This window comes from Equus przewalskii, chromosome 14 (genome assembly GCF_037783145.1).
Source record: "Equus przewalskii isolate Varuska chromosome 14, EquPr2, whole genome shotgun sequence".
Lineage (NCBI taxonomy): Eukaryota > Metazoa > Chordata > Mammalia > Perissodactyla > Equidae > Equus > Equus przewalskii.
In genome coordinates this window covers 64143283-64167371 of record NC_091844.1, presented here as the reverse complement: position 1 = coordinate 64167371, position 24089 = coordinate 64143283, and the positions used below count along the sequence as shown (strand labels likewise).

Sequence of the window (24089 nt, the reverse complement as noted above, 5' to 3'; positions counted from 1 at the left end):
TTTTATAATATGAAGGTTCATTTTCGTAAAGTATTAAAATATCCTTTTGTTTCTTTTGTATTTTCAGTGTTTGTGATTTTCTTATGGATAGCTGTACCAAATCTTTATGAAGGAGTGTTTTTTAGGACAAATTTTAATTTTTCTTCATTATGTATCAATTTTCATGGCATGTCAGTTTTCATATATATTTTACATGAATGTTTTGTCATAGTACCTGTTAGAGAAAATTCGAAGCTGAGTTCACATAGTGAGGAGAAACATTAGAATACTATGATTTACTATGGGTTAAATGTATTTTCCATGAACTTTTGGTTATCAACTCCTACAGAACATTAAATGTGTTTTGATTTGGTTTGGTTTGCTTGGGAGGAATCTTCATTTCCTAGGTTCTCTGACGTCTTGGCTGGTTTTATTGGTGGCTTTTTCAGCATTAGTTTCATGTCCAGAGCTTAAATTTTATTAAAGCAAATATTACTTCATTCACACTGTAGCAGAAAAACCTTAGTTTAGACTATAAAACGACTGCCTTCTTTAATTGTATTTAATACAAAACGTTTAAGATTTTAATAGAGAAGAGAAAGTGGATTTCTGTGGCTGGAAGAGACAATTGGTCGTCAGCTCTTTCCCTTGTGGCTTCTCCTCTCCATTAAGGAGTTCTCACTTTGGTTTGGTCTTTCACTAGAGAGACCCGGGTCAGTGGCTATATTCCTTTCCCTGTTCCTTCTTTGTCTGATTTAAAATACCATTTCAAGTATAGAGATAAGTATTTTGCCTATTTCTCTTAGCATGGCTATGAAGGGCTGACATTTTCATAAGGAAGTTTTTGAAAAAACAAAGACGTAAGACTGTACCACATGTAAATAGTTAAATTCCAAAATACAAGTTTGAGATCTTAATAATCCTACCAGGGTAAACAGCAAAAAATTATTAGCCCTGAAAAACTGGTGTGCCTTTCCCTTGTTATCTTGATTCTCTTCTGCTTCATTCCACATGTAAGATCCCATTGTATTTTTCTGTTATGCAAAAAAAAAAAAAAAGGCAAACTTCTCTTCCTGGGACCCATTGGAAAAAAAATCAAACTATTTCAGATTCCTAGTAATCTTCTATTAATTCTGTTTTCTACTTTGGGGAACAAAATGACTTCACACCTAATTTATGCAGCACTGGTGTTTAATAACCATTCAGTCCTAATGAATGAGCTGGCTCACTCAGGCCCAGTTATTAGTGTCACTCACTTCTGGAACATTCTGTGATGTTTCACTTGGATGAGTTACTTGCTCTCTCTCAGAAATAGTTATGCCAGAGTCTACTTATTACTACAATGTATTACCTACAATGTCCAATTTTCAGCTCAAAATTACTAGACATGCAAAGAAATAGGAAAGTGTGATGCTTACTCAAGAAAAACAAATCAGAAACTGACTCTTGAGTGGGTCCAAATGTTGAATTTAGCAAAGACTTTAAAGCAGCTATTATAAATATGTTCAAAGAATTAAAAGAAAATATGGCATCAGTTAACAAACCTGCAATCTTAACAAATAATATAAACTACACAATAAAAATAATGAAAATTCTAACGTTGAAAAGTACAGTTGCTGAAATAAAAAATTTATGGGGCCAGCCTGGTAGTGTAGTGGTTGGGTTTGTGTGCTCACTTCGGTGGCCTGAGGTTTGTGGGTTTGGATCTTGGGCGCAGATCTATGAACCACTCATTAAGCCATGCTGTGGTGACGTCCCACATCCAGAATGAAGGAAGATTGTCACAGTTGTTAGCTCAGGGCCAATCTTCCTCACCAAAAAAATTAATTAATTACTTAAAAATTTACTAGATAGCCTCTACAGCAGATGTGAGATGTTAAATGAAAAATTCAGTGACCTTGAACTTAGATCAATAGAAATTACTAAGTCAGATGACTCCTATATTGTCAGAAAGCAGTTAGTGATTGCCTAGGGCCAGGGGCAGTAAGAGGGATGGAGTGCAAATAGATACAAGGAAACTTTAGGCTATGATGGAAATATTTTGTATCTTGATTTTGGTGGGTATTTCACAGTTATATTTATCTTTAATATAAACTCGTCTAATTGTACATTTTAAATGGATGCAATTTATTATTTGTAGGTTATACCTCAAGAAGGTTGATTAAAAGCAAATACTGAAAAATTTATAAAGAAAAATACTACTCCCCTTTCCACCTCTTCCTTCTCTCTTCCTTACCTTCACCCCTAGTTTGCCTCTCATACAGTGTTCAGCTCTTTTTGCTATTTTTTCTTGTGCTTCCTACTATATTTTCAAATATTGTGCTTATATTAAGATTTCTGATTTATCAATTTTTGATATATATTGACTTCTTCTTTGGGTGGAAGAAGGTTTAATTCTCTTATGCCACCATCACCCTTCATCTCCATATATGTGTGTATGTATATATATCTCTCACTATTTTTAGTTATATTGAAGTCATGTTATTATGACTTAGTAAATATTGTTGACCCAAAGCCAAATAGTATGTTCCAATTATATTTCCTTTTTTGAGTTTTTCCTTTGCACAGATTATCAGATTTTTCTTGTTCTCTAACTTTGTATTGGAGTTTTTTTACTCCTTTCTATTTAATTTGCTTTTTAACTAAAAGACCTCCTTTCATAGTTCTTTTTTTTTTTTTTTTTTTTTTTAAGATTTTGTTTTTTCCTTTTTCTTCCCAAAGCCCCCTGGTACATAGTTGTATATTCTTAGTTGTGGGTCCTTCTAGTTGTGGCATATGGGATGCCGCCTCAGCATGGCCTGATGAGCGGTGCCATGTCTGTGCCCAGGATTCGAACTGGCAAAACCCTGGGCTGCCGCAATGGAGCACTCGAAGTTAACCACCTGGCCACGGGGCCGGCCCCTGTAGTTCTTTTAATGAGAGTTTGTAGATAGTAAACTCTCTTTAATCTCTCTAATGTCTGAAAATATCCTCATTCTTATGTGACAGGTCATCTGGGTAAAGAATTGATATAGGCTAACACTTTTTTCCCTTCAGCATTTTGAACATAAGCCATTACCTGCTGAGCTTTGTTATTTTTTATGAAAACTCTGCTGTCATTCTCATAGTTTCTTGTGGAAATTTCTTTCCATTTATAGGCTCAATACTATATATTTTCTGTCTGAAGGAATTCTTTTCCAGTCTCCTTTTTTTCCTCTGAAATTATTATTTATCATTACCCCAGTCAGATCTTGCTTATCTTCACATCTTTGCTTTTGCTTATTGTCATATTGGAATCCTTTCCTGGTCCTTCCTTTAGGGTCACTATCCATTAGTTCCTTGAACACATGATTCAGAACTTTACATTTATCTACTGGAAAAAACCCTTGATCATCTTACTCTATCTGAAGTTCCCTTCTTTTGAGTTTTCTTATCATTTGGGTATGCCTTTACTAATTATCATATATTGTATTTGTTCTCTATTTGTCTTCTGTACATTGAATCTCTTCTTGAGGAAAAGGATCATATTTCATTTCTTATTACTATTTGTCATCACCTAGTACACTGTACGTATTGGAAGTTTGATATACTTGTTTAATTAAGTGAATCTTCAATCCTAAGACCCTTGGGGAGGTAGGGATAGTTTCAGCTTCTAAACGTGACTGAAATAATTCTGGGAGACCTATTCATTTATGTCCTAGAACAACAATCCAAGATAGTCCAGAGGGAGTCTATAATAATCTTCATGATTATCATAAATTTGATTATTGTAATCTAAGTGAATGATTCAAAGTTGATCAAGTATTTGGGTGAATGGTTAAAACTGTCTTTCTCAATGCTATATATTCTTCCACTTGTCTTAGAGGTCCTGATTTTTGTCCCACACTGCCACTTAAAAATTCAATCTCAATATTCAGAATCTTATTTTAAGGTATCCTGAATGTTGGTTTTTTCTTTGACTTGAATTTTATTTACTCTTTCTGATTTTGTAACAATTTGCCTGAGATAAACTGTTTGGTTCTCTAAATAAGCTAATTTCTTACACCAATTGACAGTCCTTTGTTTCCTTAAACCATATTAAGGAATTTGATGACAAAAGCAAAAATAATGCTATTGTCTTTTCTCTTGGCTACTCTAATTTGCTGACTGATTTTTAACATTTGTCTTCACAGTAAACATTGATATTGATAAACTCTGATGTTTGTTAGATGGTATATAAAAATATTATTTAGAAGCAGTGGGATTTGAACATTTGAAAGTGTGTAGTTTATCTAGAAGAGCACTGTAGGGAGGTAGGTAGGTCAAATAAACTTTTAGACTTAATTGAAGGTGTTCTCTACATGTTTATTGACATATATACAGCACATCTTTATACTCTTTAAATTAAAATTGATTAACTTAAGAAGCTTTTGGTGGGTGCAGACTGTAGACTTTCATATTTTATAGTCCTTTTTTTTTTTTTAGGAAGATTAGCCCTGAGCTAACTACTGCCAATCTTCCTTTTTGCTGAGGAAGACTGGCCCTGAGCTAACATCCATGCCCATCTTCCTCTATTTTATATGTGGGACGCCTACCACAGCATGGCTTTTTGCCAAGTGGTGCTGTGTCCACACCGGGATCTGAACCGGTGAACCTGGGCCACCGAGAAGCGCAACGTGCACACTTAACCACTGCGCCACCAGGCCAGAACTCTTTTTTTTTTTTTTTTTGAAGATTTTTATTTTTCCTTTTTCTCCCCAAAGTCCCCTGGTACATAGTTGCATATTGTTTTTAGTTGTGGGTCCTTCTAGTTGTGGCATGTGGGACGCCCCCTCAGCATGGCCTGATGAGCAATGCCAGGTCCACGCCCAGGTTTTGAACTGGCGAAACCCTGGGCTGCTGAAGTGGAGCACGTGAACTTAACCACTCGGCCATGGGGCCTGCCCCTTTTATAGTCTTAAAAGTTTAGGAGGGGGCTCACCTGGTGGCATAGTGGTTAAGTTCTCGTGCTCCACTTTGGTGGCCCAGGGTTCGCTGGTTCGGATCCTGGGTACGGACCTACACACCACTCATCAAGCCATGCAATGGTGGCATCCCAAATACAAAATAGAGGAAGATTGGCACAGATGTTAGCTCAGGGCCAGTCTTCCCCACACACACACAAAAAAAGTTTGAGACCAAGATAATGCTGTGCCTTTTTTCTTCTGTACAAGGTATCCCTAATGACTTTACTGCATTTTGTTTCTTCAGTGTTTGGCAGCTTTATTTGCTTGGTATCCTTCCTATGTCCTCCTCCTGTCCCCACAAATAAAATTGTTTCTTTTTATTATGAATACATATTCTTTATAAGAAAATTAGAATATACATCAGGAAAAGGAAAAACCTAAATAACCATAATCTTGTCTGCCCAGTGACACCACCTGTGGACACCCTAATATATATTCTGATTGAAATCTTATTTTAAAATATTGGTGAAGTAAAAAAAATTATTAGCTTGGGTTTGCACATTTGTACTGGTCTTTATCATTACTTTTTATAATGTTTAGCCACAGTTTTCTAACCATGATGGTTTTACTTTTTCCTTGATAGAAAGTGGAGCTGTTCCGAAGAGAAAAGATCCCTTAACACACACTAGTAATTCACTGCCTCGTTCAAAAACAGTTATGAAAACTGGATCCACAGGTCTTTCGGGCCACCACAGAGCACCTAGTTGCAGTGGTTTATCCATGGTGTCTGGAGTGAGACAGGGACCTGGTCCTGCAACTGCCACTCATAAGGTATTTGAAGGCAATAACTTTAACTGCTATGCCTTTGCAAATAGAAAATTTTGAACATGTTATGCTTGCTTAAGTTTATTACAAGTACTTTATAATACCTTAGGGAATTGATAGGTTTCCACAAAGTTGCATATAATTTTTCCTTTTTTAAATCTACAGGAGCAACTTGCTATTAAAAAGCAAATCTTATTTTAACTCCTTTTGGACCTATTTAGGTTCTTTATAGCAAGTGTGCTTATTCAGTCTGTTTCATATAATGCTATATATAGTTCATTTTAAATTTGATCTTTTAATTGTTTAAATCTATGTAAATATTTTATAACATTAAACATACCTAGAGTCTTCTTATAATTCTAACAAGGATCAAGATTATATTACTGTGTTGTTACAGAGCCTTTTTATTTTGTAGTAACTAAATCTCTTTAGATAAAATCCTCTACAAACCCACTTTATACCAAATGTAGTTCTGTAATGAATGCCATGTTACCTTGAAGTAAATATATAATTTTTGGATTTTTATATTCTTTTCCCTATTTTTAAAGCTTTAATTCTGTGAACCTTAAGATTAATTCACTTGTGAAAAGTGTAAATGTTAGATTGTGTTTTCACGTTAAAACTTTGTGTCCTTTCAGAGTACTCCAAAAACAAATAGAACAAATAAACCTTCTACCCCTACAACTGCTGCTCGAAAAAAGAAAGACTTGAAGAATTTTAGGAATGTGGACAGCAGCCTTGCTAACCTTATAATGAACGAAATTGTGGACAAGTAAGTTTTGCCATCTGAAGTGTTTTATTTTACAGTTTTAATTTTTGAATTTAATTTGTAAAATGTATCATGAGTGAAATAGATAAATACCTTGTCTGATTTACATATTTAATTTTTATGATGGTTTTAAATTACTGTAAATGTAGAAAACCCTTGCTTTACTTGATTTAACAATAGTTTCACAGTTAACACAAAAATGACTGTTTCATGGAGCTTAAACTTCATATTATAACATCTGAAGCATATTTCTATTGTAGAGCTAACTGAAATTCTCTCTCTTAGTGGAACAGCTGTTAAATTTGATGATATTGCTGGCCAAGAGTTGGCAAAACAAGCATTGCAAGAAATTGTTATTCTTCCTTCTTTGAGGCCTGAGGTAAGGACTTATGTTATCATTTTCCTGTAACATCATCCATTACTGAATCCATAGTAGCAGTAAAGAAATGTTTCTGCTTTGCTAGAATGATTAATTCATATAATCATGTAACAGTAGATTTAATGTTTTTAAAAAGAAAAAACATTAGCAATTCATGTTGACTAGTTATTATAGGAGAGGAGAATGACTATAAGGGTTCCTAATTCCCAGTCCAGTAACATTTATAGGAAAAGCAGGTAATAGGAAATAATCTGTATATCAAATATTTAAAATTAAGAGACAGAAATCATACTGAAGAAAAGGGAAATTAAGATAAAATTATTCATTGAGTCTAAGTTTGAAGAACAATTTCTAAAAGAATTATTTTCAAGGCTATTAAGTCATCAAAGTAAGTATAGAGCCAGTGAATGATGGGTAGGGACCTAACCTTCCATCCCATAGTTTTAGATTCACTAAAGAAGTTAGGTAGTCTTGTAATTGATAATAAATACTGAATTTTCCATACTTAGCACTGTTTTGGATTTTCACAATTCACAGTTTATATATTTGATGCTGTTCTGATAATGTTGCAAAAAATAAATCTGAGAATCCACTTCTGGATCACTTATTTCTCTTCTCCCTGAACCTTCAAGGCTTATCAACCCATTTACAAAATCTAGTGGAAATAGATGTTTTATGGCAACTGTACTGGAACTTACTGAATATTTTTTGTTTGCTTGCTTTATATTACTTCTTATTCTAAGTAGCTATGTACATGAAATCACTGGTTTGTTATACTGATTGAACTTTTACTAGTACACAATAAAATAATTAGAGAATTATTAACATAGAAAGCATTTGTCCTTACATGAACCAGATTTATCTGTTGTACCACTTCAGGCCACACTTGGGTAAACATATTGTAGCTTTTATAGTGGGCTAAGTTTTTGCTGGAGTTATAGAAGAGTAGTAAATGCAGTAGACTGAGTATTGACAAAAAATGCTTACTGAAAGGATTCACACAATTGTAGACCTGAAAAAGATCTTAACAGTCATTTAGTCCATTGATAAAGAAAGTCCTGGGACTGGCCTTGTGGCCTACTGGTGGTGAAGTTCAGTGCTCTCCACTTTGGTGGCCCGGGTTCGCAGGTTCGAATCCTAGGCATGGGACTCCACCACTTGTCAGCCATGCTGTGGTGGTGACCCACATGTAAAATAGAGGAAGATTGGCACAGATGTTAGCTCAGGGCTAATCTTCCTCAGGAAAAGAGAAGAAACTAGTCCCAAGAGCTAAAATTACCTGCTCAAGGTTATAGTTAAGTAATAGAACTAGGAAATGAAATAAAAAATAAGATTCCTAAGAATAGAACTGCCTCCTCAATGCTATAGCTGCCACCTAATAATTAAGTGTAGGTTTTAGTATTTATTAAGTCCCATTCTTTTTAGGGTAGAGAAACATACCTAAAATTGTGAAGGCAGGGTAGCGGTTAAGTTCACATGTTCCCCTTTGGCAGCCCGGGGTTCACCAGTTCAGATCCTGGATTCGGACCTATGCATCGCTCATCAAGCCATGCTGTGGCAGGTGTCCCACATATAAAATAGTGGAAGATGGGCACGGACGTTAGCTCAGGGCCAATCTTCCTCAGGAAAAAGAGGAGGATTGGTGGTGGATATTAGCTCAGGGCTAATCTTCCTCAAAAAAAAAAAAAAGAAAATTGTGAAGGTAGTTACTAAGGAAATATTTGGACCGTGCTAGAAGTCAGCTTCTGCTTTACCCCATACCTTTAGAGAACGCATTTTTCCACTTTTCACTTTAGAACTTTATTATTTTTGAGTAATAATCCTATAAAACTAATTCTTTATTTTTTTAATTTATTATCTATTAACTTTATGAACCCTTAGCTCCATTATACCACACATTCCCTACCCCATCCTCCCAGTATAGTTATATCACAGCTGTAAGTTAAATCAATATTCAGTGCTTATCAATATTATTCACTACCAAGTCAAGTAGAGTACTATGTTATTTTTTTCTTGTATAGCTTCCCCGCCCCCCCCCCCCGCAGAGTAGATAATTGTGTGTGTGTTGGGGGGGGGGTTTATTTGCTTAGTTTTCAACTTAGCAAATGATAATTTTTCCTCCACCATTTCAGTCCAATTTTCCACATGGTCAAACCAATCCAAAAATCTGTTTAGCTCATTTCTTTTTTCTTAGAACCCCTTTTCTAGAATTGCCTTCTTCTATTCCATTCAAGACCAGTTGCTCTCTATGCCAGTTTTAAAGCCATTTTGTAATCTCTCTTCACCATCATCATGGGACTTTCCTTTGTCTTTCTACTATGTTGGATCTCTTGGGTGTTTTTGGATTCTGTATTTTCTACTTTCACAGTTTATTTTCTCATTTTGATATCATCCATCCTCCAGTAAGTTCCTGAAAAAGGGTCATGTGAGGCAATTTTTTGAGATTTCACATATCTCAAAATATATATATTTTACCATCTTCCCTTGTTGATAATTTGATTGGATGTCAACATTTAGGTTGGAAATTATTTTCCCTTAGCATTTTAAAATCATCATCTGTTGTATTCTAGCTTCCAGTGTTGCTTTGTATTAGTTACAAAGGATCAAGAATCAGAAAAGCAATGGACTTATTTTTATTTCTCAAAGATTTGGGGATCTTCTCTTTATCCTTGCTGTTCTGATATTTTATGATTTACTTGATGCATTTTCTTTTTCTCATTTTTTTTCTTAGTGGGTGCCTTTCTGAATATCCTCCAGTTCTGAAAAAGGTTCTAGAATTCTTTGTTTCCCATTACTATCTTTGTTTCATGTTTCTAAAAAAATTTTAAGATAGTTCTTAAACCCTACTGAATTGGTCTTCTAATTTTTTTCTTTCCTCTTTGGTCTTCGTTTCTTTGTCCTTTGTTGTGCTTGCTGGGAGATTTCATCAAATTTATTTTCCAACTATTTCCCTGAAATTTCGGATAGTATATCTTAGCTTCTGAGAACTCTTCCTAGTCCTTTGATCCTTTTCTTTGCTTCCTATTCTTGTTTCATAGATGCAGTCTCTTCCTTTATGTTTCTAAGAGTATTAATTATAGCTTTCGTGAAGTCTTTTTTACTACATTCTTTGTTTCTTCTTTTTTTTCTTTTAACTCTTTTTTTTTTTTTTTAAAGATTGGCACCTGAGCTAACTAACAACTGTTGCCAATCTTCTTTTTTGTTTTCTTTCTGCTTTTTCTCCCCAAATCACCCCAATATATAGTTGTGTATTTTAGTTGTGGATCCTTCTATTTGTAGTACATGGGACGCCACCTCAACGTGGCCTGATAAGTGGTGCCATGTCCTTGTCCAGGATCCGAACTAGAGAAACCCTGGGCTGCCATAGCAGAGTGCGTGAACTAAACCACTCGGCCACGGAGCCAGCCCCACTTTTAACTCTTTTATATTGGTAGCTTCTCTCAAATATCTGATTATCATGGTTTTCCATTCATGCTAGAGATAAACAATAAAAATTTTGATTAGCAACTCTATACAGATATGTAGAGCTTGTTGACTAGTAGGAACTTGATGATCATGGAATGATCAAGCAGTAAGTCTGCTGTTTATTTGGTTTCTCCAAATGACTGTAGCTGTAGCTCTTTGTTTTAGAGGTTATTCAGATTCTTTAGAAAAGAATTTTCTGGTCACTGTTTTAGAGAATATAATCTTGACTATTGGTGTTCTAGAAGAGGGGTGGGAGAAATGACCTAGTTTTCTGTCAGATCAAACCAATGACGTTACTGTTTTGATAGGTCAAAAATAGTTGAATACCTTTGTTTACAGATGATGTGATTGTCAGTGTAAAAAAAAAAGCCCAAAAATTAAAAATAAAATCCCCCAGAACTAATAAGTGATTGTAGCAGAGTTGTAGGATACAAAGTTAATATACAAAAGTTACTTGCTTCCTTAAATACCAGCAATGAACAATTGGAATTTTTTTTCTTCTCCCCAAAGCCCCCCAGTACATAGTTGTATATTCTAGTTGTATATCCTTGTTGTTCTGCTGTGTAGGACGCTGCCTTAGCATGGCTTGATGAGTGGTCCTCGGTCCATGCCCAGGATCTGAACCAGTGAAACCCTGGGTCACTGAAGCGGAGCACACAAACTTAACCACTTAGCCACAGAGCCAGCCCCAACAATTGGAATTTGAAATTAAAAACACAATACCATTTACATTAACACCAAAAAATACTTAGGTATAAATCTAACAAAATATATCATACAACATCTACATAAGGAAAACTATAAAACTGATGAAAGAAATCCAAGATCTAGGTAAATGGAGAGACACTCCACATAAATGGGTAGGAAGACTCAATATTATCAAAGTATAGAGATTTAACACAATCTCAGTCAAGACTCCACTCAGTTATCTTGTGGATATTGACAGATTGATTCTGAAGTTTATATGGAGAGACAAAAGACTCAGATGAGCCAAGGAAGGAGAAGAACAAAGTAGGAGAGCTGACACTACCTTCATTCAAGGCCTACTATAAAGCTACAGTAATCCTGCAGCATTATTCACAATAGGCCAGACATGCAGACATCTTAAGTGTTCGTTGATAGATGAATAGATAAATATAATGGAAGATTATTTAGTCATGAAAAGGAAGGAAATCCTTCCATTTGCAACAATATGGGTGGACCTTGAGAGCATTATGCTAAGTGAAATAAGTCAGAGAAACAAATACTGTATGATCTCACTTATATGTGGAATCTAAAAGCATGGAACTTATAGAAACAGAATAGAATGATGATTGCCAAGGGCTGAGGGGTGGGGGAAATGAGATGTTGGTCAAAGGGTACAAACTTTCAGTTTTAAGTTGAGTAAGGTCTGGGGATCTAATGTATAGAATGGTGACTATAGTTAACAATACTGTGTTGTAACATACTGTATTGTATATTGCTATGAGAGTAGAGCTTTAATGTTCTCACCATAACAACAACAAAATGGTGATTGTGTGAGGTGAAGCATGTGTTAACTAACCTTATTGTGGTAGACATTTTGTAATATACGTGTGTGTCAGTCATCACACCTTCAACTTACATAATGTCAATTATATCTCTCAATAAAGCTAGAAAAATATTTAAAAATGAAGAAGTGCTACAATAATCAAGACAGTATGTCATTGGCGACAGCATCATAATAGACAAATAGATCAATAGAACAGAATAGAGAGCCCAGTAACAGACCCATGCAAATGTAGTCAACTGATCGTTGACAAAGGAGCAAAGGCAATTTGATGGAGAAAGGATAGCCTTTTCCACAAATGGTGCTGGAACAACTGGATATCCACATGCAAAAAACTGTAACTAGGGCCAGCCCTGGTGCTTTGTGGTTAAGTTCAGTGTGCTCTGCTTCAGCAGCCTGGGTTGGGTTTCTGGGTGTGGACCTACACCACTCATCAGTGTGGCAGTGGCTCACATACAAAATAGAGGAAGATTGGCTACAGATGTTAGCTCAGGGCAAATCTTCCTCAGCAAAAAAGAAAAAAGAAAAAAAGAATCTAGACACATACTTCACACTTTTCATAAAAATTAATTCAAAGTTGGTCACAGGCCCTAAGTATAAAAGGCAAACTAAACTGTAAAACTCCTAGAAGATAACATAGGAGAAAGTCTAGGCGATCTTTGGTTTGACAAGAACTTATTGGTGATCCTTGAAATAAAAAAATTAGTAAGTTGAAGTTCACTAAAATTCAAAACTTCTCTCTAAAAGACGTTGTTAAAAGAATGAAAAGACAAGCCACAGACTGGGACAAAATTTTTGTAAAACATATAATAAAGGACTGGTATCTAAAATATACAAAGAACTCTTAAAACTCGACAAGAAGAAAACAAACAACCCAACTAAAACATGGGTAAAAGATCTGAACAGACACTTTACCGAAGAAGAGATACAGATGTCAAACAGGCATATGAAGAAATGCTCAACATCGTTCATCATTAGGGAATTGCGAGCTAAACAACAGTATGATATCACTACATACTTATTAGGATGGCTAAAATTCAAAACACTGACAGCAGCAAATGCTGATGAGGATGTAAAGCAGCAGGAACTCTCATTCACTGCTGGTCGGGAAGGCAAAATGGTACAGCCACTTTGGAAGACATTTTGACACACTCTTACAAAATTAAACATACTCTTAACCATGCTATCCAGCAATCACGCTCCTTAATATTTATCCAAGTGAATCAAAAACTTAATATCCACACAAAAACCTGCACATGAATGTTTATAGCTGCTTTATTTGTAATTGCCAAAACTTGAAAGCAGCCAAGATGTCCTTCAATAGGTGGTAAATGGATAAACAAACTGTGGTATATCCGTGTAATGAAATACTATTTAGCACTAAAAAGAAATGAGCTATCAAGCTATGACAATACATAGAAGAACCTTAAGTGCATATTGCTAAATCAAAGAAGCTAATCTAAAAAGACTGAAACAGGGCAGCCTCAGTGGCCTAGTGGTTAAGTTCAGTGTGCTCCGCTTCAGTGGCCTGGGGTTCCGTTTATAGGTGGGGACCTACACTGCTCATCTGTCAGTGGCCATGCTATGGTGGCAGCTCGGATACAAATAAAGAAAAGAGAGGAAGATTGGCAGCGGATGTTAGCTCAAGGTGAATCTTCCTCAAGAAAAGTAAATAAAAAGGCTAATACTGTACAATTCCAACTATATGGCATTCTGGAATGGCAAAACTATGGAGACAGTAAAAAGATCAGTGGTTGCCAGGGGTGCATGGGAAGGGAGGAAGGGATGAATAGATGGAGCACAGGGGATTTTTTAGGGCAGTGAGACTATTCTGTATGGTACTTTAATGGTAGATGCATGACACAAATAGTGAACCTTAATATAAACTGTAGACTTTAATAATAATGTATCCATTTGGTTCATTGGTTGTAGTAAATGTACCATACTAATGCAAGATGTTAATAATAGGGGAAATTGGGGAGGTGAGGAGTTATATGGGAACTCTCTGTACTTTCCATTCAATTTTCTATAGACCTAAAACCACTCAAAACAGTAAAATATTTTTTTAAAAGTTGAATATCAGCCACTTTATATGATTCAGCTTAAAAGTACATAGACTTTCACTATTAAGTAAGTCTTATCATTCTGGTGCTTCTCCCTTGCCTCCTGCCATGCCTGGTGTCCCTGAGTCTGGAGCCTCTGGTTTAATTTCTCTAGAGAATAAAATGTCTGCCTCTTTTGGTTGTGGAAGAGGAGTACTTGCCTGAGTGCTCTTGGTGGGGGCAGGAACATGGGTTTAGTTGTTCCTTTTCAGTAATCCCCCCTTGTCCATGGAAGATATGTTCCAAGACCCCCGAAACTGCAGATAGTGCGGAACCCTATATATACTATGTTTTTTAAATACATACATACCTATGATAAAGTTTAATTTGTAAACTAGGCACAGTAAAAGATTAAGAACAATAATAATAAAATAGAATAATTATAACAATATACTGTAATAAAAGTTACCATAGATCTTAGCAACCTCAGCATATGATTTTTTTCTTTTCCCTATCTAGTCAAGAACTTTCACCTTTTCACTTAAATGAAGCACTTTACAGTTTCTCTTTGGCATATCCGAATTGCCACCATCACTACTTTTGCACTTTGGGGCCATTATTAAGTAAAATAGGGATTTCTTGAACACAACTACTGCGATAATGGGGCAGTTGATCTGATAACCGAGAGGACTACTAAGTGACTGATAGGCAGGTAGCGTGTACAGTGTGGATACACTGGACAAAGGGATGATTCACGTCCCGAGTGGACGGTTCGAGATTTCATCACGCTACACACAACAGTGTGCAATTCAAAACTTATGAATTGTTTATTTCTGGAATTTTCCGTTTAGTATTTTTGGACCCCAGTTGATCGTGGGCAACTGAAACCGTGGAATGTGAAACCACAGATAAGCAGGGGACTACTGTGCACGCTTTCAGTCAAGTCCTCTTTTTCTGGCTGCGTACCTTACTGCTGCTTTCTCTGGTACCTGATGCTCCAGTTCCTGAGCTTTTCCAGGGTTTTTTCCCTCACACCACCTTACTCCTAGTATCTGGGTGTCCCTTCACAAGCAGGCACTTAGGTTTTAGCTCCCTCAGCTCTGCTAAGTAGTTTACCACACTTTATCAGTTCTCCATCTACAAAAATTTATTGTATCCTCTGTTGTCTCCTTTCTTAGTCTTTTTGGTTTGAAGATTTACCTTTTTTGTTCATTTACTATTATTTTGGTGAGATTTCTAAAGTAAGTAGAGAGGCGTACCTGTGTTCAATATGTCTTAGTTAACCAGTCTGCTTTCATTTTGATCCATGAGGATTTTGTCTTCTATTTTTAATAGTTATTCTAATTTTATTATGTGTTCTCTTTAGAGCTCTGAGCAGCTCTGTTTGGGAGGATGCTACTGAAAAATGGTGCTTTTTAGGTGACAAATAATGCTTAAAATGTCTGGAAAAAGTTGTTTTCAGAATCATAATTGTGAACTAAAGTATATATTTTTTAAGTTGTTCACAGGGCTTAGAGCTCCTGCCAGAGGTTTGTTACTCTTTGGTCCACCTGGAAATGGGAAAACAATGCTGGTAAGAATTCTTTTTAAATTTGAATGTTCTATTGAGATATTAGAGATAATAATATGGAAAAAAGAAACTTTATGTGGTCCCTGAGTCTATTATTTATGATTTGCTTTTTGCTATATTTCTCTAAAGTTTTTTAACTACTTTTCAGTGATGAAGTAGATGGAAAACCATATGTTATCCTCAATGGTATGATTTGGGCTGGTTAAATTTGACAGTGTAATTTTCATTATTTTCCTAAGTTAAATAATAAAATTTTTACCTTTGAAGAGGTATCTTCCTAACCTTTGATTTTTTACTATCTTAGCAGCCTTATTTAAATAATCAGTATGAAACAAATTTTTTTCAATATTCTTTTGCCAGAAGTTTTTTTTTAAAGATTGGCGCCTGAGCTAACAACTGTTGCCAATCTTCTTCTTCTTTTTTTTAATTTTATTTTTCTCCCCAAAGCCCCCCAGTACATAGTTGTATATTCTAGTTGTGAGTACCTCTGGTTGTGGCATGTGGGACGCTGCCTCAGCATGGCCTCGTGAGCAGTGCCATGTCTGAGCCCAGGATCCGAACCACCAAAACCCTGGGCTGCCAAAGCAGAGTGCGCTAACTTAACCACTTGCCCAAGGGGCCAGCCCTGCCAGAAGTTTTTACGAGGTTCTGGATACCTCTTTCCCCTGCACAGCTGTTCTAGAGGGAAAAAGTAAAGAGGGCAAGAGGCTAATTGTTTTCCTTAGCTGCTTATCGTTCTCTAACCCGTTATCTTTCTACAAGTGGAAGAGAATAACCCTCTTCTGTTTTTTTAACCTCTCTCTATCCATTCTCTCTTAGAAAAAAGGAGAGTGGAAGGAAGCACAACTCTTCTAGAACTTTTCCTCTTTGCTGAGAAGGAACACATTGGTTGCCACATACTAGGAATTGTGTCATATATTAACATTTTTAGAAAGTCTTTTCTAGTACTTAAAATGATCAAATGTGGTTTATAAAGCAAGACATTGAACTAATATAATATTTGCCCTTGTGATTTTTAAAGGCTAAAGCAGTAGCTGCAGAATCTAATGCAACCTTCTTTAATATAAGTGCTGCAAGTTTAACTTCAAAATATGTGAGTGTTCTTTTTCCACTAATGTCATATTTTAAGGTTACTATCTGAATATTACTGTGTTAAGTATAAATGGTAATAACATTATACAAAAATGTTTTTCTGTGAGTTTTATATCTATTTAGACATGATGAATATCACTCTTCAAAGCAGAAAGTTATGTGTATTTGTTAGGCTCTTTAAAAACTAGAATTCTGCTGTTGAAGACCATTAGTTTGCTGGGGCTGTGTAACAAAGCACCAGAAACTGACTGGCTTAAAGAGCAGAAATTTGTTGTCTCACAGTTTGGGAGGCTGAAAGTCCAAGATCAATTTTGTGAAGTTATTAAAAGTAACATATGATACCCCTTCGCCTAGTCACATTTTGCTTCCTACATGAAATGTTATAAGTAAAATTGTTATTAGAGTAGGTTTACCCACATTTTGTGCACATAATATAATGGAAAATACTGTCTTGGAAGTTAAGAGATAGGGATTCCAACCTAACTTTTACATGCTGAGCTGGCCTTGAAAAGTATCTCCTTTAGGCCTTACTTCATCTATAAAGTGTTGATGTCATAAGAGGTCATCTCTTGTGGTTCCTTTCAGCTCTGGGAATATTTGTTTTGATGATTCTAAATCTGAGGTCATTCTTTTCTTTTTAATGAAATTTTCAATAAAAAGAATAGATGCCACCTAGAGGACAGAAGACTTTTTACAGTAGATTACCCCAAACCTCCTGACCCTTTTATTAGATGCTTTGGAGCATAGAAGAATTTTAGTATAGTGTCTCAGACTCTGGGAATATCTCAGGGTGTTCATAGACCTCTAGACTACCTATAAAAATTTTAATATTGATTGACAGTGATATTGTGAGAATGAGATTTCAAGGTGTTCTTAATAGAGCAAGTTTTGTTTAGGAGAGCACTTTCCAACTTATCTGCTTCTATAAATATACCCTGCAACCTAGGGATTAAGGAATATGTGCTGTGTCTCTTTCTCTCCCATAGTCTTCCCTCTTTTCATTAGTTATAGCCCTGACTAGTAGCTAATCTAGTCTCAAGTCTTAGGAATGCAGGGTGAAGCAAAACAGAGATATATTTTAGTTTTTAAAGTACTTACCAGACTGTATTAAATAATAAATATAGTCTGTTTTCTAAAGTTATAAGATATGCTCACTTCAGTAGTACATACACTAAAATGATAAGGGACAATTCAATAACCTTCCCCTGCCAATTCCTTAAACCAAGTCTTTGCTTGTTGTAAAGAAAGGAAATTCCTGGGTTCTAGATTTTACAAGATAGAATAATGTTGCATTTTATGTGTATAACAATGTATAATGACTTGTTTTAGGTGGGAGAAGGAGAGAAATTAGTGAGAGCTCTTTTTGCTGTGGCTCGAGAACTTCAACCTTCTATAATTTTTATAGGTAAGAACATGTGTTGCAACTAAGTTAACGGAACGTTTAAGAAATTTCCCTCTCCAAATATGAGAGGTATGTTAGGAAATATCATTCAGAAGGAAAGAATTTTAAAGAAGCACAGAGTTAGAGAGTAGGACCCACTATATTAATAACTTAAGTAGTAAATTAGACTAATCTCAGGTAACTCACATAGCTTGGCTTTTAATTAGTCTTATCCTTGTATTTCCTCTAGATGAAGTTGATAGCCTTTTGTGTGAAAGAAGAGAAGGAGAACATGATGCTAGTAGACGTCTAAAAACTGAATTTCTAATAGAATTTGATGGTGTAAGTGTTATGATATTTTTAATGTGGTAGAATTTTAGTGTATATGTTTTCCTGTTAAATGACTCAAATTAGAAATACAGATATCTTTATTGTTTTTCTTTGTTATTACTTTATCTAAAAGTATTGAAAAAATTTTTTGGCTTATAGGTACAGTCTGCTGGAGATGACAGAGTACTTGTAATGGGTGCAACTAACAGGCCGCAAGAGCTTGATGAGGCTGTTCTCAGGTAGGGCGACTTACGTAGAAACACACACATTTATTACAGATACATTTGCTCATGTGTTCATCTCAATATTTCTTTTTTCCTTCACTCTCAGTTCAAAGACTAAATTCATTATTTTCCTTCCTATATCCATCCTCTGGCCTCTTGTTCTCAACTAATGATTTTGAGGACAAGGCCAGCATGATATCAGGATAACCAGTCTTCACTTTATGCAAACGGCAAATTGCTTATTTCTTCTGGGTTGGATTAAATTATCTTCAAACTCCAAAATTGATTTTTACCCTCTTTTACTGGGCTCCATGAGAAGCTGATACAAGCAGGATTCATGGGAACGTGTTCTCTGTTCCTGTGTGTTTGAACAAATTTGTTCTCTTCCTCCTAGGAGGACAGTTTGACTCAGCATAAAATTCTTGGGCCTTGCTTTCTTTTCCTGAGGAATTTATAACATTGCTTCATTGTTTCTAAGATTGGATGTTACAGTGTCAAAGCCTGAAGCCAGTCTGCTTTTATACACATTTATGAATTAACTTGATTTTTTTTTCTTTACTGGATACAATTTTCAACCATTGAAATCTAGTTTTTTGAAAAATATGTTGATTGAACCGTGTTTATTTTTCCTTGAATTTGATGTTTGTTTGATAGTTTGGAACCTCCATTGTTTCGGGAAATTTATTTTGAATATGATCTTTAATTTTTTTTTCCTAATTTTTCTGCTGTTTCTTCCATATACAATCTACATATTATGTGGCATCTTTTTTTCTTTCATATCTGTAAAATTTTCTTTCTAATCCTTTTTAACTCATAAGTCTTTTTTGCTTTGTTTTGTCTGTTTTCCCAAGTTTGTTGTTGTTACTAACTGGGTTAGTTTCTAATCTCCTTTCTGCTGTTACTTTTGTAACCTTTGTGGTGGTATTCTTTTTCTTTTTCATTGCTTTCCTGATCTCACAATCCCATTTTTCATCTTCTTCAATTGTCTGATTTCCTTGAGCCTTTATATCTGATCGAGCTCTTGTTTCATAGAAGACTCTTTTTTCATTAAATTATTTTATTTCATGGAAAGATAATATGGTCACAATTTTAATTTGCCCTATGGCAAAATCTTCTTGTTCATGTTCTTCATTTTATTTTATATTATTGTATTCTTTTCCCTGTTTTTAATCATCTGTGTGCTTTTGTCTGTTTTGCTTATTATTTTTATTTGAATAAGGGGAGTTTTCTTGGAAAACTTAGTTTTAGAGGGATATTGTACGAGAAGAGCTGGAAAAGTGAGATACTGAGCATGTATCTTGAGTTGTCCTTTGAATGTCCTGGACTGGACTAACAGGCAATGTTCCTGACTCACAATAAAGCCCTACCTGATAAACAAGGGTATTGTGTGTAAGTAAGAGATGGGGTTGATTTAGTCTTCTTAAACTAAAAAGGATTAGTCACTACGAGACAGCTTGTCATCTTGCTAGACTGATTGATGTCTTCTTACAAAGATGATGTGTCTTTGAGTTTGTTGTTCAGCCTCTTCTTCCTTGCCATTTCCTCTCTACTCTCTAGGGTTCGCATGATCTACAGAGCCAGTCCTCACATGCTTGTTTAAATATGGGGAGGTTGGTTTTATTACCCCTCAGAGTGTGCTCTCTTGGTTTCCTTTGGAAAACTCTGTACTCTGACTGCAGTATCTAGAATTTGCATTGGTAGATCCTGTGTGTATCCTCCTTTGTCAGTGTAATTTCACTACCCCAGGAACCCCTTCCTCATACATTTTAGTTTCATAAATGTTACCTAGTTTGTTGATGGTGGAGTTTATTTTTCTGTTTGTTATCCTTGTTTGTTTTAGTTATTTTCAGTTTTAAGAAGACAGTTGAGATCTCTTTATTTCACTTCTTATACCAGATATTTTGTTTTGTTTTAAAATGTTATTGCTGTTAAAAACATACACATACATAAATGGTTAATTTAATTCTGACTATATTGAATTAAGGATTTTTGAATATTAACTAGAGAGTTTTAAAGGAGTAACTCTGAAAATAACTTTTCACATTGATGACGACTAACATACGTCCAAATGCCTTGAGCATTATACCTAAAGCTTTTTTCTTGTCATTTGCTACTTGAACTGAGTTACCTTTAAATTCAAAACTGTATTTCTGAAATTGCTTAAATCCTTTTTTTTAGGCGTTTCACCAAACGGGTATATGTATCTTTGCCAAATGAGGAGGTATGTATTGTATGATTGAATTTTTTTTTAGGCAGAAACAAGAACTAGTATCTTGACAATATTGAGTCTTCCAATCCGTGGTGCAGGCACGTTGGAAAACAGTTTGGCAATTTCTTAAAAAGATAGAAACATAGACTTACTGTAAGACACAACAATTCCATTCCTAAGAATCTACCCAAGAAAAATGAAAACTTGTCTATACAAAGTCATGTACAAGAATTTTTATAGCAGCATTATAAATAATAGCCAAGAACTGCAAACAATCTAAAATGTTCATCATTTGGTGAATGGATAAACAAATATGGTATATCCATTTAATGGAATACTACTTAGCAAAAAAAGGAATGAGATACTTATGCCGTAATATGGAAAAATCTCAAAAACGTTATACTAAATGAAAGACCCCAGATGCAAAGATAACATATCGTATGAGTCTATTTATATAAAATGTCCAGAAAAGACAAATTTCTAGAAACATAAAGCAGATTGTGGTTTGCTAAGAGTAGGGGTGGGAGTGGAGATTAACTGCAGACAGGCATGAATGAATTTTTTGGGGTGGTAGAAATGTTCTAAAACTGGATTATGATAATGGTTGCACAACTCTAAATTTATTAAAATCCACTGAGTGTATATACTTACAGTGGGTGAGATTCATGTTATATGAATTGATACATTTATAAAACTGTTTTTAAAAAATGATAGTTGTCTAGCTCAGGCCGTTAACATCCTTGGTAATAATAACTGCTGTTTCCTTAGTGCTTTATTTGAATTATCTTTAATTCTCTCAGGAACTCTCAAAAAGTGGTAGTTTTAACTCCATTTAACAGACATGAGTGAGGCTCTAAGAAGTAGAGTGATTTGTGTAAGATCATTCAGCTCGTAAATGAGAGTCAGGATTTGAACCTGGTTCCTGGATATTTTGTTAAGCTAATTCTTAGGAGTGATAATTCTTTATTATTTCTTTTCAGACACGACTACTTTTACTTAAAAATCTGTTAGGTAAACAAGGAAGCCCATTGACCCAAAAAGAACTAGCCCAACTTGCTAGGTGAGTGATTGGTTCTGTCTTAGAGCCTTTTTTTCTTTTCGAAGAGTTCTTTTTCTGTTTTATTTAAAGTAAGCTCAAGTATGAAATGCATAATTCATTTATCAGAGAATTTCTTGTTGTCTCCTTTTCCACTTCCTTTACCTTCTTTCTTATCTCTTATTCTTGTATATAGTACCTAAATTTCAGTTTCTAGATCCTCTGCAAGACATGACATAAGTGTTTAATGATGGTACTATATTCTTTTTATAAATTTATTAAAATTCATGGTATTAAAGTAATTTTAAAAATTTAAAACGTATCTGCCCACGTCAACATAGATATTTTCATATAAAATTGTTCTTCTGCATTACACATAATTTTTTTAACTTTTGCCTTTTCAACTTTTTTAATGAGCATTGTACTTAAGTAGAAACTAAATATGGGAGATGCACTTGTGAATTTTAGTCACTGAAAACTCTCATAATTAAAAATATTCAGCAAGTATGTAAATAGCTAGTAATTTTAGTAAAATCTCTGAGTTCCCATATATCTATGAAAAAAGAATAAATTCAATACTTGGAAATATTGTGGTTCTTTTCTGTTATTCCAGTAAAGAGTTCAGCTAATAATGTTTCATCTCTGTAGTTATTTAACATAGTACATGATAAGTAAGTGCTTTGTTTTTCCTGTTTTATTTTCCTCTTCCCCTTTGCCTCCCTAGTTGTTAGTTCCCTTTGATAAGCTCTTGGCTGCCCAGGATTCTCCCTGTGGCATCCCATTCAGGTGTGCCTCTTTTTGCCAGTGTCTTCTACCCCAGACCCTTCCTTCACCCTGTCTGTCCTGCGATTTAAGGGAATCTACCTTGACTGGCCCTCATTCCAACAAGGCAGTGATCTTTGTCAAGATAAAGAATTGTTAACTTATGGAGAAGTAATTATGGTTGTATATCAGTTGGCCAGCAATGGTTTATAGATGTTACCCTTCCGGGGACATTTTTGCAATTTAAGGGAGCCTCTGGAGCTACAGTATTCTGTAATATAAAGGAATGGTCCTAATGATGAAAATTTGAGACATTATAAGGAGCCAGCAGTAGACTGTGTGGTTTGTTGTTAGTAAGTAGGCTTTTCTGCGCCCTTAAAATCAAGTCACATCGCTGTTTGCTTCATGACAGAGGCAAACCAGGTTTTATTTCTTATTACATAGAGATTTTAAGTCTGCAAAGATGAAAATAATTTGTTCTTTCTTCCTTTCCATTCTCAGAATGACAGATGGGTACTCAGGAAGTGATCTAACAGCTTTGGCAAAAGATGCAGCATTGGGTCCTATCCGAGGTAGGTGTGTAAGAGCTGGAAGCATTTAGAACTATTTATTAGACCACTTTAGAAGTTTAAGTCCCTATTGAGAGAACTTTTTTTATTAGTGGGAAAGCTATATCACTGGAAAACTTGGTACAAAGTGGTTTCTAGATTTAGGGTCAGCAAACTTTTCTGTAAAGGGCCTGGTAATAAATAGTTTAGGCTCATGGGCCAGAAAAGCTCTCTGTTGCAAATTCTTCTTTTATACAAAAAAAAAAAATTTGAAACCATTCTTAGCTCATAGACCATACAAAGACAGTCCATGGATCATTAGACCATGACCCCTGTTCTAGACAACAGGTTTCACTTCTTTATCGATATTAGATAACCAGCAGAAAACTCAAAGAAAAAGGAAACTTTTTTTTTAATTGAGGTCATAATAGATTATAACATTGTGAAATTTTAGTTGTATATTATTATTTTCAGTCACCATATAAATGTGCCCCTTCACTCCTTGTACCTAGCCCCACTGGTAACCACTAAACTGTTCTCTTTGTACACAGATGAGTGAAATCATACTGTTTGTCTTTGTCTGGCTTATTTCACTTATCCATGTTGTTGTGGATGGGATGATTTTGTCTTTTTTATGGCTGAGTAGTATTCCATTGTGTATGTACACCACATCATCTTTATCCAGTCATCAGTTGGTGGGCACTTGGGTTGCATCCACATCTTGGCTATTGTGGATATTACTGCAGTGAACAAAGGGGTGCATAAGTCTATATGAATTGTTGATTTCATGTTCTTTGGATAGATACTCAGTAGTGGGATAGCTAGGTCATATGGCATTCCTATTTTTAGTTTTTTGAGAAATCTGAATACTGTTTTCCACAGTGGCTTCACCACTTTGCATTCCCACCAGCAGTGTATGAGGATTCCCTTTTCTTCACAACCTCTCCAACATTTGTTATTTTTTGTCTTGGTGATTATTGCCATTTCAACGGGTGTAAGGTCAGATCTTAGTATAGGCTTGATTTGCATTTCCCTGATGATTAGTG

The 24089-nt window shown here is 35.2% G+C and overlaps 1 protein-coding gene across 5 annotated transcripts in view; it reads left to right on the top strand.

Moving 5' to 3' along the window:
- SPAST (spastin) overlaps nt 1–24089 on the top strand; it is a 71646-nt gene that overhangs the window by 27405 nt on the left and 20152 nt on the right. For 4 of the 5 annotated variants that reach the window (XM_070574148.1, XM_070574149.1, XM_070574146.1 and 1 more), the window contains exons 5-15: nt 5527–5714; nt 6347–6480; nt 6763–6856; nt 15390–15464; nt 16483–16554; nt 17883–17958; nt 18185–18276; nt 18424–18503; nt 20667–20709; nt 21678–21757; nt 22997–23067. In XM_070574148.1, coding sequence (XP_070430249.1) covers nt 5527–5714; nt 6347–6480; nt 6763–6856; nt 15390–15464; nt 16483–16554; nt 17883–17958; nt 18185–18276; nt 18424–18503; nt 20667–20709; nt 21678–21757; nt 22997–23067 — 1005 coding nt within the window. Of the gene's footprint in view, nt 1–5526; nt 5715–6346; nt 6481–6762; nt 6857–15389; nt 15465–16482; nt 16555–17882; nt 17959–18184; nt 18277–18423; nt 18504–20666; nt 20710–21677; nt 21762–22996; nt 23068–24089 lie in introns of those variants that run through there. The other variant, XM_070574150.1, reaches the window with a different exon arrangement.